Genomic DNA, 14,852 nt, shown 5'->3' with positions numbered 1-14,852 from the left:
TTCTCAACTAGGTGGAGAAAAACAAGTGGGCTTGTGATGTCTTTTGAAGGAAAAATATTGTACTATCTGGTCATTTGTGTTGTCCCATCACAACTATATAATCTGGTTAGTTTATGAACTGTCAACCAAAGTCTCTACTGTTTCCAAAAAAAGGCTTAAAGCTTTGGGAAATAACAATCGGTGACAATCAGATTTTTCTTTAAAACAAACAGAGGAAATCCACCAGCCCTTTAGCATATTTGCAGATCTCCACATATAAACTGGTTAACTTCTCATTTCATGTTTTCCATAGATGCTAAGATTAGAAAGTACCATTGCAATGACTATATCTGACCTTTCTGAAAATGCAGGGCATAGGACATCCATGAATTAACTGGAGTCTGAATGCAGAAAATAACTTTTATGTAGAACTTATTGCTTAAAAAAAACAACTTTAGGAATGCTTGGAAGTCAGTCTAATGGTTATTTATTCTGTTAAAAACTTGCTCTTTGTTTTTAGTCTTAATCTATTTTGATTCAATTCTTTGTGTTTGAATGTTTGTACCTTTGCCTGGACCTTCTTCTCAAATTTGTTACCTGTGCACTTTGACCAAGCTGTTTAACCATTTCTTTGATGAACCTACAAGACAGATCCTTTTCTCCTTCATTTATTGTGTTCTCTAATCTTAACCTTCCTCAAAGCACTCTTCTGAACCCTCTCTAAGCTTTCTTCGGTTGTCTTGAATTGTGGATACCAGGCATTTTTTTAGTTTAGCAAGGTAGAGAAGCCCTGTGGAAAATCTGAAGGGAGATGTTAGGACTGCAGGGGCAGATGAAGCTCCCACAGAAACGGAGGAGGGAGAGGAGTGTCCTGCTTAGCATTTTATTTGTTCAGCCCTTTGTGAAGGCTAACAGCAAATCTGTTGCTGAGAGAAGAAAGCAGTATTAACTTATGATGCAAATTAGCTGTGCTTTCCTGTATGATGCAAGTACAGCCACATGTACTCTGATTTGAGGTGGAATCAGGAGATTCCCTAAGAGAATCAGGCCTGTGTTTGAAGCTGTCCCAACAGCATTACTACTACTTTTAATCCCACAGTTTTGGATGTACTGAGTCTTAGGAGCTGTGCTTTATGATGGCACTTTGCTTATTCTTTGTTGTTATTTGAGATGCACAGCTGGAGTTCAGGACTGCGCTTTTGGGTTGGATAGATATGAAAGAAAGGCCTCCTTGTTTTGGTCACATCCGCTGCTCTTGTAGAAAATAAATGCGAGGCAAAAAGAAAGGTGTGTCAGTATTTGCCCTCAAACTCTTGAACCTTGCCAAATTCAAACCCTGACATGTATAAAACTCATCCCAGGGGAGCAGCTGACAAGAAGAATTTATGAAGTAGTACAGCAGTTCTCGCACTAGTGCTGTTGTGACACTGTTGCACCAAAACACTGCTCTTTTATTACAATTTGGGACTTTGACAGTGCTGAAGTACTGTCGTTTCCACCTGCAGAGACAAATTCAAGAGAGACACAAGGCAACCCTGTGTGACCACCCCTGCAGAAAAAATGCTACACTGAGTTAACATCTAACATGCCCTCTTGCAGGACTGCATCTGGATTTTTCAGGGTAAGGATTGGATTGAATGACATATTTCAATTTCATCCATTTCTAACTTCTCCGATTTTCAGACTGTATTTTAAATGTTGATTTTTTTCTTTTTTTAAACCTTGCAAGTAATGCCACTCTCTCTCCTTTCAGACTGGCTATTAGCATATTTTTTTTCATCCAGAGAATTTGGACATCTGTTTTCAGTTACTGCACCCTGACTCTGCGTTCCTGCTGTGTCCCATTAACGCAGTGGGAATTTGGGACTGGGATCCCTAGGCCTGTTTCTGAAGGCTTTGCAGGAGGCAACAAGGACTTTTTTCATTGACTCCTGCAATGTTGCCCTCAAACCCTGCAGAGCTGTACGATGTCATTGCCTCCGATGGACGGTAGGCGGCCTACTTCTTTCCCAAGCCCATGCCTGGGAAAATGCTGTCCCATGCTTTTAATTAAATTGAAATATACTGCAGGAATTTAATATAAGCAGTCAGCGTGTCGTTCCCCCCCGCCCCCGCGAGGACGGAGGCGGCCGCTGCTGCCGCGCGCGGGAGTTGCCATGGCGACGGGCGCGGCGCGAGGGCCTGGCTTCTCGCGAGAGTCCCTGCCCGCTCCTAGCAACGGCGCGAGGGCGGGTAAACAACGGCCATGGAGGAGGCGGCCGGCACCGAGGCGTCCTTCTGCCTGCAGAGTATCCTCTTCCTCCCTCCTCCTCCTCTTCCTCCTCCTCCCCGTGCGAGGCGCGGGGGCGGCGGTTGAGCTGGGCGCCGGGGAGCCTGCGGGCCTCCCCGCTGAGGGGTGAGCGGTGCAAGCCGGCCCCTCTCCTCGCCCCCCCCCTTTGTCCTTGGCTTCATCCTCCCCCGGGGGCTCTCGGCGGTCTGTGTGTGTGTGGGGGGGGGGGGGTGGCGGGCGTTCGGGAGCCAGGCGTGCCAGCAGGAGGACCTCGGATGGCAAAGTTAACTTGCAGAGCCGGAGTTTAAAACAAGCAAACGCCCTTCCCCGGCCCTCCCCCCACCTTGCTGCTGCTTCTTGTGAGGTTTTGCCCCGGAGGCTGCCAGTCTGCAGGTGTTGTTTCTGTCCAGCAGCAGCGGGATCAGCTAGTGTCTTGCTTGTGGTGCGGTGGTCGTTTTCACTGCTGTGGTGTTAAGAATCTCTGAATGACCTTAATGAGAACCATGACAATTTTATCCTCCCCTGGTAGGAAGGGATGTTTAAACGAGCTAAAATTTGGAAATGAAAGTCTCTTCCTTTTTTTATTAATTGTTGATCAGTAAAATGAATATATCTAATAAGGAATGATAATACTTCATGGTTAGGATTTACAGTCTCAATGTGTTGCTCTAAAAGACAGTCATTTTGCTTCCGAGTGCCTGCAACACAGAGTAGCGGGCTAGATGGTCATGCTTTGAATTAGTACTGTGAATGGTCAAGTTCATAATACAATAATCTAGAAATAATTTTACTTGCTGTGGCTTTTAGAGGAAAAAATCAGTTTGAATTCTTTTCAGAATTGAGTTAAAGCAAATTATATGCGGGTTTTTAAACATGTAATTTGTGGTAGGGTCCGAAGCCCCAATTTTTGGTGTCGTCACTAAGTCAGTCTGACTGTTTTTTGATAGCTACCTTTAGCTTTGAGCTGCCAAATCAAGAAAATCTTGCCAGCTTTGTTGTAGAGGCTAAATAATTGGAGTGAATTAAGTGTGAGTTGGAGCCTACCCCGACTGAGTTTTCCTGTCTTACTAGAAGTAGAATGTAACCAATGAAAAGGTAATATAAAAAGTTGAAGGTTGGCCTTCAGTGCAAGCTTGTGCCGCAGTTCCTGCTGCCCTGAAACTGCACAGCTGTTTTCAGGCTATGCAGTCTGCTGAAAGCACCACATCAGCACATGCATTAAAAAAAACAAACAGCATTTGCTGAGGGAATGTAATAGTTTTAAAACATAATTCCTCTGTATTGTGCATCTGGATATGATTGAAAAAAACAAAAGGAGGTTTCTTAACTTAAAGATTTAGTCTACATGCATAGTGTTTGCAGTGACACATTAGTCTTGACCATAATGGATCACAAGGATGATTAGGTCGGTAGAAACTTCAGGAAAAAAACAGCGCCTGAAAGCACCTTACTCATCAAGGGTACATTGCAGGTAGATGTGACTTTTCTGTCTGCATTGAAAGATTTGATAAATGTGGTAAAGAATTGTAAAGATAGAGGGGAAAAAAAAAAAAAGATTTGTAGTCCATGCAAAAGATAGCTTTGGGGGAGAAAAAAAAAGTCTCTGATCAAATCAGTAAACTTGGAGTGAAAAATTGCTGGGTACAGAGTTTTATTTAAATACCTTTATTTAAATTAATTTTAAGTTGTTAAATACTGTACTATATGGTAATTAAGAGATCTAGGGATTCCAGAGAAGTATACAGCTATTTAGTTCAATACCTGCGATTACTACAAATATAGAGAGATTGTCCCCTACTTCACAAACATTGCACCCAAGTGTTCACACTATGCAAATAAGACCATGCTTTTTAAAGTCACATTCTTTAAAGTGAGACTGCATAGTCAGCTAAAGTGCTAGGGTGTCTTAATCTAAATACAAAAGGGGGTTTTACAACACTAGCCTAACCGGTTAATATTATTGTTACTGTATCTTTTTTTATCTTTACTTCCCTGCTACTCTTGTCCCTCTTGCTTTTTAGAATAATAAAGAAAACCTGTTCTTTGCCTCTGCTTTGCTCTTGCTTTTTCTTATGTCACTCTTAGTTCAGATGAACTCTTCCCCCTCCCAGCTGAAGGAACAAAGTCCAGGAATTAGTTTTTCATTAGGACATGAGAGACCCTGATGTGAGGACCCCGACATTCCTGTTGTACTGGGGAGCAGGCAGACAATCAAAAGCTAGCCTGATGCCAAAGTCCCTGGTCCTTATCATCAGTTTGGTGGGGTCAGCTCTTGAAAGTCATGTCTAAACACAAATTACTTTCATATCTGTTCTCTTTGCTCACCTTGATGGACCTACATGTGGTCATGGAGTACTATGCTGGGAAGGTGTATGTTCACTGAACTGCACACTTTCTCTGCCCTGCTGTTAAAGTTGGAAAAGTTAATTGAGTTTTATTCTGATGCAGTAGAGAACAGAGCTAATGGTTTTTTGATTTTCCTTTTTTCCTTATGGAAAAAAACCCAAGTATTTGGATATAAATTTCAGCATAGTTTAGACTTTAGAATTAAATATTCCAGAGTCAGTCAAGTTAGAAAGTGAAGCTTTTACAGAGAGAAGTTTGAGATGCAAAGAGGTTGTGACTTGAATTCAAGTTGTTCTGTGTTTGTGGTCTGTGATGCAGTAATTAGGCATGTAAATTTTTTGGCATGTGTATTACAGGCATTTGCTTTCATATATTAAGCCTAGATTGGAGATTCCCAAGAAGCATTTGTGCAAGTCTCCAATTTATGTATATATAATTTTATTGCTGAGGATGTGGTGTAGTAATGCTGTTGGAGGCACACAGATGTGCTTTGACCTGATTACTGAGAATCATGCCTCTATTCACTCAGTGACTTCCCTTTTTGTTTTTTTGTTTACAAGAGAGAATGACATCTCTCCAACTTTTATCTCAAACCTGACATCTCTGAAAACCAAGCTGTGGTTGTCCTCTTAGGATATGATCTTCAACTGTTAGCCTTCAAGGAGCTACAATTCAACGGATAGTTTTGTTGATGCTGTGTTGTTTTGATCTTGAATGCAGATGATACTTTTATTTATGTGTATAGTACTGTGAGAACTGTAGCAAAAAAAACCTATTTGTGGAAGAAGCATCCAGATGTGGGAAGCTTGATGTGAAGCTGGAAAATCGTTCATCTGTTTTTCTGCTTTGTTTCATTTCCTGTTATATAAAGAAGTTACCATTTAAAATTGATACTTGTGAAGTAATGAATTGCAGCTTTTCTTCAGAAATTGATTTCCGGTTTATGTCATGGGTTGTCTGTAGGCTAGCTAGTTTCCTAGGGGAAGAGTCAACAGTCCACCTTACTAAAAACGCTTATTGTACTTTAAAGGGCTGTGAGATTATTGGATGAGAATTATTTATTTTGGTTTCATTTTAGTTTGTTATTTTTAATTAAAAGTTGGACTGTAAAGTTTTTGGAGGAACTGTATATAATTGCCAATGATTTTTTTTTTGTTTTGAAAGTTTATTGTAGATGTTTTATTATTTTAGGGCATTAGTATCAGCTTCAGTAAATGATCTAGTATTCAGCCTATGAAGTGTTTTTTCTCAGATATTCGTATTTGAATTCATATGTGCATTTAGTCCAAAAGCTTTCTCTTTGAAAGCACAGAGCTGCTTATACATAGAGGCATAAGGACTGTGGAAGTCCCAGTGCAATTAAAACTCCTTGGAAAACTGAAGTAAGTGTGAGCAGAATTTAGCCCACTGCTTAATTCAGAACAGTGCTCGACTTCTACCTTTGGCTGTTTAATTATGCATGTTTTTAATGGTGTTTAAACCTGCCATGAAAAGTTTGAATCTAAATTCTGTCTTTAGGTGCACAGACCTAGCTTTCATTGGAGCAGTCCATGTTCATTTAAAGGCTGAAGGAAGTCTTTAAAATGTGAAGTCTGGCTTCATAAAGCATAAGGGAGAAAGTGATTGTTACTGATTTATGAATGGCTGTTTTAAAATATATTTTTCTAAGTTGCAAAACATCCCATGCATCAGCTCTTTCAGACTTAACAAAATCTGCAGAAGTTACTATAACAGATGACTCTGAAGATGATTATCAGCATGAAGAGGTAATTTACTCAAGTGATAATCTTAAGTGATGTCTGTGTTACAATATTCATGCTTCATTCTTCTGTTTTAGTGAATCAGTCACAAAAACATCCTAGCAGGAATGACCTAAATTTCTTTAAGTATAATAATGCTGGAAATATCTTTATTCTTTAAGAAAAGATTTAGTGTCAGTTGATTTTTTTTTCTTATTTTTATTTGAAGATCAAATACTCTTTAAAAGATAGTTATTTTCGTTGAGATGTTTCAGAATATTTCAGTAACTTAAAATTTGTTTAAATATGGTGAAATATTATTTTAATGAGATTGTTCTCAGCAGTTGTATTAGGAGTTGAAACAATTATATTCTGAAAGAAAGAATTTGTAAAATATACGATGACCTGTACTTTATCTTTTCCTTTAGGTTCCAGCAGATGATGAATTTAGTATTCAGGAAAAATTAGATATTGAAAGTAAAGAATGGGTTGTTACACTTTGTTAAATTAGAGTACTAGTCAACTTATCAATCACTTCACACTTAGCAATAATTTTTGATGCTTCTAATATTTACAGTTTGATTTCTAAACAGTCATCTAATAGTTCAGAGTTGCACAATGGGATTGTTATACTGCATTTTCCAAAAGATGATTATTTATTTCAGCTTATTGCATTCTGAATGGAAAAGTGCTTCTCCCTGCTATGTTTCTTATGTCATCACACTCATACTCATCAGTAAGCCATTTTTGTAGTCTATCTTTGTTTTGCTGAAGCAAATGATTAATAGTAAAAAGTTATGTGAATGATTCTTAACATCAAAATGGGGGGGAAATATGCATTTTCTTCTGCACCAACGCATATCAACAGATCAGTATTTTACATTATTTAAAACTTTGAAAACTAACAATATTAAAGTCTTTATGTTTTAAAACTGAATATGCATGAAAACTAATGGCAAGCTTTTAATAAGTTCTTAAAACTGAATATGCTTAATGTTAACCAAGTAATGGAAATAGTTAATATTGAATATTTAACAGGGATAACTGAAGTTATGTCTGCAAATTGGTATTTGAATAAGTGAAACAAAGGGGAAAATTATTGCTATTAATCTTTTGACAGTAGTATAGTTAGCTAATCTTTTAAGCTCTTTGTAATTTTTGATTTGTTGAACTTTGATGTGAAACAGTATGCTAGTATCTATCCTGTTTTATCAAAATGAAGAAAGTGCTACCTTTATTAAAACAAAAGCAAGATGTGTGATTAAACTCAAACTCGCTTTGATTTTGTGGTGATGCTGATAGATATTTGTCTTTTTGATTCTTGACTCATTATTTGGAGGCTTCCATTTTTTCCATGATCTCAAAATTTAAATCATGTTTTCAGCATTTAGACAGAAAGACATGAGAAAAATGTTTTAATACACTTGATAGTTGATTGACAGCTTTCATAACTATTTACTGTATGTTTTGTAAGGCTCAATGACTAGATTATTTGATGCTAAATCACTGAAAGTGCTGCAGCAAATACTTTTGGTGACTCAGGTAGAAGTACTGTTTCTGTGAATCAATACCCCAATGCTGAGCAAAAGCATGGTAGAAGGTCTGTCTTCTGTGTGTTAAATAACTGGTACGTGTTTTTTCAATACTAACCTCTAAGCTTGGCTAAATTCTTAAATTAGGTAATAACTATATTCTGGAATAGCTACCCAAAAAGTTTCAAGTGATCATTGTGTATATTTGCTGATCACAGTAATTTGTTTACCTAATTCTATACTGAAGATTGCATTTCAATACTAGATGCGAATCTTTTAAGAAATGAAATTATGTAAGGAAGGAAACTCAGATGCAGAGATCAAGCAAGCATCCAGAAATATTGTTATCAATTTGCCAAATGCAGATACTCAGTTTAGAAACGGTGGCTGTTCTTAGTAACCATAGTTTCTTTTACTCTCTCTAAAAAGGTCAAATATAACCACAAATCTAATAAAAATTCTTATTTTTAAACTTGCCTTCCAAGGTAATTAGCACTAATTACTAAACCAAGAAGAGCAAGCATAAATGAATGAGGGTGCTATTCACCATTCTGTGGAAAAATAAAATGAGTATATAGGAATTAAAGCTACATTCCTACAGGAAATATTGGGGCATATTTTCTTTCCTTCTGGATCTCTGCCTGGGTGCTGTGGAACTAGTGGCCTTTACGGATTTTGGTAAGGCTCCCTTATGTGAAGATTCCCGGTTCCAGTGCAGGTTTTTGTTTGAATCCCAACAGGGAAATGGGGATGGTGGAGCTGTGATCTCTAAACATCCTTTCTCCCAAGTCTGGAGGTGAAATGGCAGCTGATACAGCTGTGCTGGTGAAGACCACCTTTGCATGGCAGGGATTCATTGCCTACTTTTCTGTTCCTGTTATCATTTGTCCTGTTCGGTCACAGCTCATGATTTTTTTTCCCAATTATCACTGCTCTGAGACAAAGTAATATACATTATTTTTAAACACAAGCAACAAGATATTTTCCAGATTAAGAAAAATCTTGATCTGATGGGAGCCCAAGGAAAAGGATATGCATATTGTTCTTTGACATTAGTATAATGTACTAAGTTCTTCCCTTCTCCACCAAAACTGCTGCAGTACCTTTGTCATTGCTGTTCAAAATGTGTACAAAAATACAAATTTTCTTAAGATAACACATTTAACAATTTTATTTCAGTCAATCTCAATAGTAGATAGTTAAGATATTATCCATGTGCTTCAAAGCCTCATACTAACTGTGCTACTGATATATATTCTAGTCACATATGTGGGCAGAATGTAAGCAAACCATTTGCAAGTTAACATGTAACCAATTATAAGGTAAGATCTGCAATGTCTTGTGGGACAGTGGGGGAAAAAATTAGTGTAAAGATTGGAATGCTGCTCGTGGGAAATTAATGGATTCTATCATAAGACTTTAAAGAGTTGCCCAAGCATTTCTTCCCAGATGTTGCAAGCAGTTCTTTTGTACTTTTACAATATTAATTGTATACTTGCTAAATGAATACTTTGCTTTCCAGTAAAGAGATATTTTCATGATATTGGATAGGTGTACTGTAGCCTTTGTCCAGAAACTTTGATCTTTTAAATTAGTGTCTTCACATGAATTTTGGCTGAAAACCTGGCATTTTCAGCAGTAATGCTGTTTTCTTCTCCACCTACTCATATTGCATTTAATTTCTTTTATAGTAGATGAAGCAAGCAAAATAATGGTGAGGACTTTTAGGGGGGTATTTTTAGGGAATTTTCATAGAAGAATTCTGAGGAGTATTTTGGATGATAGGTTAGCTCTTTTCATTTATATTCACAATTTCTAGAAAAACATAAAAGAAACAGACAGTTACTTTATTCAGTAGATAAAGCGATTACATTTCCTTCCAGGACCTTTATTTTCTTAATATCCCAAATGACAATCTGAAGTTGAATTACCCTTCATTAGCCTTTATATTTTGTTATGTGGATTTGACTTTGATCATGTGAAAAACCTTTGAATCCACTTATTTTTTGCATTCTTGCTTTTTTGGTTCATTTTTAGGGACTGCTCAGTTTTGTTTCCCAGAGAAGTTAATATTTTGTTTGACCTTAATCTTTCTTCATTAGACAAAAAATTCTTGGAAATATTGTGAAAGTGCTTAAGCTTAAAGTCTTGGTGATTGATTTATTTTATTGAGCATATTTGCAGTCATTACTCTCAATCTTATGATAATTTTAATTCCAAAAAATATTTAACAAAGACATATTTAACAAATATTTAACAAAACAAATATTAAATTTATTTACTTTGACTAAATGGTAAGAATGCTTTAAGATATTTTTGTCTGTATAGCTACTATAGGGTGTCTGATTGCATCACATTTATGAAGAGATTATATTTTCATAATTTCTAAATAGGTAAATGCATGAAAAATTACTGTTACACCATTAATATAGATAGTCATCTAAGATTAAGTTAGTGGTTGGCCTAATATCTTTCAAGAAGTCTGCAACAGAGCTAGGAATTTAATTCAGGTTTCCTGAGGCCCTGTTCCGCTAATGTGCCCATTAGATTGCACTCATTTTTCCCCCTATACTATTTCCAGCTCAAGCTTCAGTTCCTGAAATGATTATCAGTGCTAGTATCTAGCTAATAAATTCTCTTCTGCATGAATCAAATGAATTCTTATCATATTTCCATTTTTTTAAGAAAATCAAGCTGTGTCATTTCTTCCAAAGGCTGGCTTTATGGATGTTGTTGGGAAACTACAGCAACAATATTAGACATTTGCCTCACTTAGAATAAAGGAAGAAAAGAGGCACAGAAAGAATGAAGTTGTATGTCTGCAAATGTACTCTGTATGGTTCTTGTATTACCACAATTAGAAAATAGACCTGCTTAAGGTACAGTATCTCTAGTAATGAAAATATGCTAAATATTACATTGCACTTGGCATATTGTATTATTCATAATAGTGTTACATGGCCTTGATCCCTCATGTACAATTCATTCAGTTTATATTAAATAGGTTGTTTGGATTAAACATAATGTTTCATGTGCTATACAAAATGGCTATGAGGTTTTCCAGTACAGGGAATGCTGCATGTTTTATTTTATCAAGAGAAATGCCTTCGTATCCAGGTAATTTATGCAGTCATGTTGGTAGGGCTCCAAGTAAGGATGTGAATAAGCCACAAATGGATGGAGTTATCAAAAATCCCTGGCCCACAGATTCTTTAAGTGGATTGTACAAATAACTTGTAGTTACTGCATTTAGCATGTCTTGCTGAATCTCTGACTGGATTTTTTTTTCCAGTGTTCTTAATATTAAGATCAGGACAAGAAAGTAGGGATGCATAGAAATGCTTTCTGCTTCTCTTTGCTCTGTTGGAGTGTTGTGTGTTTTTTTTTTTTTTTTTTTTTAAACCAATATGTAGCACACATTATCATAATATCTGAGTTTCTTCCAGTAGTGCACTAAGTGATTTGATCGTTGTTAAGCACATGTGCAGTGGAGTACCTTGTCTTAGATAGTACCCTGCATAGTGGAGCAAGTGCATCGTAGCATTGTGCCGTATGTGGAGTTTCCTAAATGCTGAAAATTTCAGTTAGGTATATCATGCTGCTGTAATCCATTTGAATTCTGAATGATTTAGGGCCATCTCTTTGGGTGCCAGGTTGGGGTGGAATCTCTCATCTGGTTGTCTTTAAATACCTTTGAGAGGTAGGTCTCAGAATGGGTCATATATTTGTTTCATACCTTCCTGCATCTCTGGAAGCCTCTGTGAGCTTAATATCAAGCTATACACTGAACAGGACTGGGAAAGGAAAGTTACATGGCAATAGCAAGCTCTGAAAGGGATTTTTCTCTAGTAACATTGCTGTGTTTTGTTTTGATTCTGATTTTGGCAACTGTCCTTGACCCATGAGCTGATCTTATCTGAATAGCTGTCTATCTTGATGGCACTGAATATGAGGCCTTGGTGCACCATCTGCATTCTGCTGGCGCTTGTAGCAATGTTGTCTGACAGCTTCATGCTGTGGCTGCATATGAATGTTAAGAAAAGGGAGAAATGATCTTTGTGGGATTTCCTAAACTAGAGATCTAATGATGGAGCTGCAGTTCTTTCACTCTGTCCTTATAAATAGAATATAAGCCATTTTAGCCTTGCCTTGGACTGCTGCATCTTTCATTAACTGAAGTAGCATTTTCTCAACAGTTTTGAAGGTTCCTGAAATGTGCAGGAGTATGGGAACTAACATTTTCTCTCTGCTCCATGTCGGATGATCATCAGTTTAAATAGTTTCAAGTATATATCAGATTATGTCAGATCCAGAATACTTGCTTAAATTGGGTGATCTTTGAGTAATTTCTCTAAGTTTTCAGACTTTGACATTAGGATGTACTGGATCAGTGGCTGCAGTTCTGATCAATAAGGACAAGGGAAACATTCAGCTAGGCTCCAATAGATCTATGATTTTAGATTTCAGAAATAGAAGGTATGGTAGCTACATCTCTCTGGTAGGTTTAATAACAAATATCGAATTTTAATTTCAGGCATTGCAATCAGCTCTGTCATCTGAGAAATCAGTGTCTGAAGTACCTGAAACAGTGGATGACTTCCTTTGCAATTTCCTGGTCAGACTGGGAATGTCCAGAACCCTTGACTGCTTCCAGACTGAATGGTAAAATATTTTAAGTTGACCATCTTTGAGAATTGGGTAGTAGATTCTCAGGATTCAAATATATAAAGATATATTTCCACAAGACCCTTTGAGTACAACTCTTCTTAAATACATAGTATTTTACCAAACAGATAAATGCATGTTAAGAATGAGGATGTAAACTATTGTTTTAAGGCCAGATTTTTCCAAAAATCCAAGGAGCTCCTGTATAGATAGTCTTATGAAGGATCATATATAATTTCACCTTACTCTAGACATTTAAAAGCCTGAACTGGTCACCTCAGACTTCCTTTATTATCAGTAGAGAGAAATACTCATTTTTAGGATGCAACTCATCTGAATTACTTTAGCTATCTCCTTTAAGATGAAATTAATTTTTGTCATGTATCTTCTGTTCTCCCCTGACTACCAAAGATGACTAGAGATGAGAGGCAATGCAGAAGTCGTCATTTGATCAGATCAGTTCAATCCAAAATGACCAATGTTTCATTTCAGCAGTACTGAGAAAACATACTTGTAATTTTCTTGCTTTCCAAAATCTGGATGATTGCTTAAAAGCTGAATGTTCTGTGAACTATGGTATTTTCACTTTTCTTGTCTGCATGCTTTTGGACATGCATCATAGATGCTTCGAATTTTGAGGTAGAATAGTTGCAATTTTTGGTACTTGGTAATATTTGGTATGTCAGTCAAATACAGTAAATCAGTTTGAATTTTTCCTCTTCTTAAACTGTAATTCATATGGTAATCACAAGAGTAAACTCTTGTGCTGTCCCTGTTTTATTTTTCCCTGTTTTTATAGATTAAGGAGATTTTGTCAATGCTTTGCACAGGAGCTTAAAAATAATCTTCATCTATATACTCTACTTCTGCCACCACTCTCTTTGAATATGCACTCCTACAAGACTATATATACTTTTTAATAAAGATTAAGAATGAACTGCTAGGCATGCAAAGCTTGAGAACTAAATTATTACGGAGCAAAAGAATGATCCTTGTCATAAAGTTCTGCTGAAATATTTTTGGTTATAAACTTGCTTTGAATCTGCCAGTTGCTTTGGAAAGGTGCTAAGAGGTGGAAGCACCTTTCTGCTTGAATTATTTTGTAATTGGTCTTTAAACAGGAGCAGTTTGGGGTGGGCTTTGGGAGATTTATTAACAAATATTTTGGAATTGTGCAAATTTAAAGTTAGAAAATTTGAAAAGGTAGCAATATCTTTTTTTCTACAGAAACATGTTTGAACCTTGAAGTCTCTAATCTTTGTTAGAAGGATTCTCCAATCATTGCTGTCTACTGTAAGACTCTGGTCTTATTAGTGTAGAGTTTACCAGTTGGGCATTGCTTCTGGAAATGATAATGATCAGTTTTGACATAGTAACAATGTAACTAAAACAATTTCTTATAGAAAGAGTGCTATAGTTCTGTCTTTTTACAAAAAAAAGTTACATGTATAGCATAAAGTTTGGAGAAGGTTTTTATGGAAAAAGATACTAGATTGATATAAACTGCAACCTTTTCATGAAACTGCAGCTTTCTTTGAAGAAGTTACTGTTTGAATTTATATCAATGGTGAAATTCAAATTGCTTTTTAACAGAACAAGAACAGGTCTTATTAGGGACCATCTTGTAAATCCTTAGTTATACAAATATTTTTTCTTGTATAAATAATATTTTTAATTTCAGTAGCATTACACAAGCTCAGCATGTCAGGATCTAATCTTATTGTATTAAGAATTTTGTGTTAATACCTCATTTCAAAACGTTTCATGTTGGTTTGAAATAGATAATTTACAATATTAATGAGAGTGAGAGCAGATTAGTGTACTTAGGTTCCTCCTTACATATAGGGACGACTGTCTTGCTCTCATGCTGTGGTGATCAAGTACTAATGGAATTTAAAATGAGAAATTAACGTAGAGAAAATTTATCAAAAGGCCTGCTTTGATATAATTGTCTCAGATCTAAAGGTCACTTAAATTGGACCAAATTATCTGTGTTTATTTCAGAGTTTAAGAAAACAGATTCTATTAAAGTATTCTATCCAGCTGTATAAGAAGTCATGATTTGATCATGTTTTATTTTAAGCCAAGCCTACTCTTTTCCTGTTATAATGAACAATTTTATCATGCTTATTGTGACTTTTTTCAATTACATAGTTTCTTTTGCACATAGAATTAATTTTCTTCCACTTATACTTTAAGGAATTTAAAATCAACCTTTTTAGAATATCTATTCTACCATTAAATTTTCTATTCCTTTGATGTACAAGGGCTTTAGGGCTTTTGTTGCTTATTAAAGATATTGGTTTGACAGCTCTGGAGTAT

General features: G+C 36.3%; 1 protein-coding gene across 4 annotated transcripts in view; it reads left to right on the top strand.

The window, feature by feature from the left end:
- The first annotated feature begins 2,215 nt into the window (after positions 1 to 2,215).
- The window catches only part of SPAG16 (sperm associated antigen 16), a 423,943-nt gene continuing 411,306 nt past the window's right edge, over positions 2,216 to 14,852 (top strand). For all 4 annotated transcript variants that reach the window (XM_067298501.1, XM_067298500.1, XM_067298499.1 and 1 more), the window contains exons 1-3: positions 2,216 to 2,267; positions 6,314 to 6,360; positions 12,400 to 12,527. In XM_067298501.1, the coding sequence (XP_067154602.1) occupies positions 2,225 to 2,267; positions 6,314 to 6,360; positions 12,400 to 12,527 (218 nt within the window). In that variant the 5' untranslated portion in view covers positions 2,216 to 2,224. The remainder of the gene's footprint in view (positions 2,268 to 6,313; positions 6,361 to 12,399; positions 12,528 to 14,852) is intronic.

The sequence above is a fragment of the Apteryx mantelli genome, chromosome 6, assembly GCF_036417845.1.
Source record: "Apteryx mantelli isolate bAptMan1 chromosome 6, bAptMan1.hap1, whole genome shotgun sequence".
NCBI lineage: Eukaryota > Metazoa > Chordata > Aves > Apterygiformes > Apterygidae > Apteryx > Apteryx mantelli.
The sequence above is the reverse complement of the archived record's forward strand: the minus strand, read 5'-3'. Positions and strand labels throughout refer to the sequence as shown.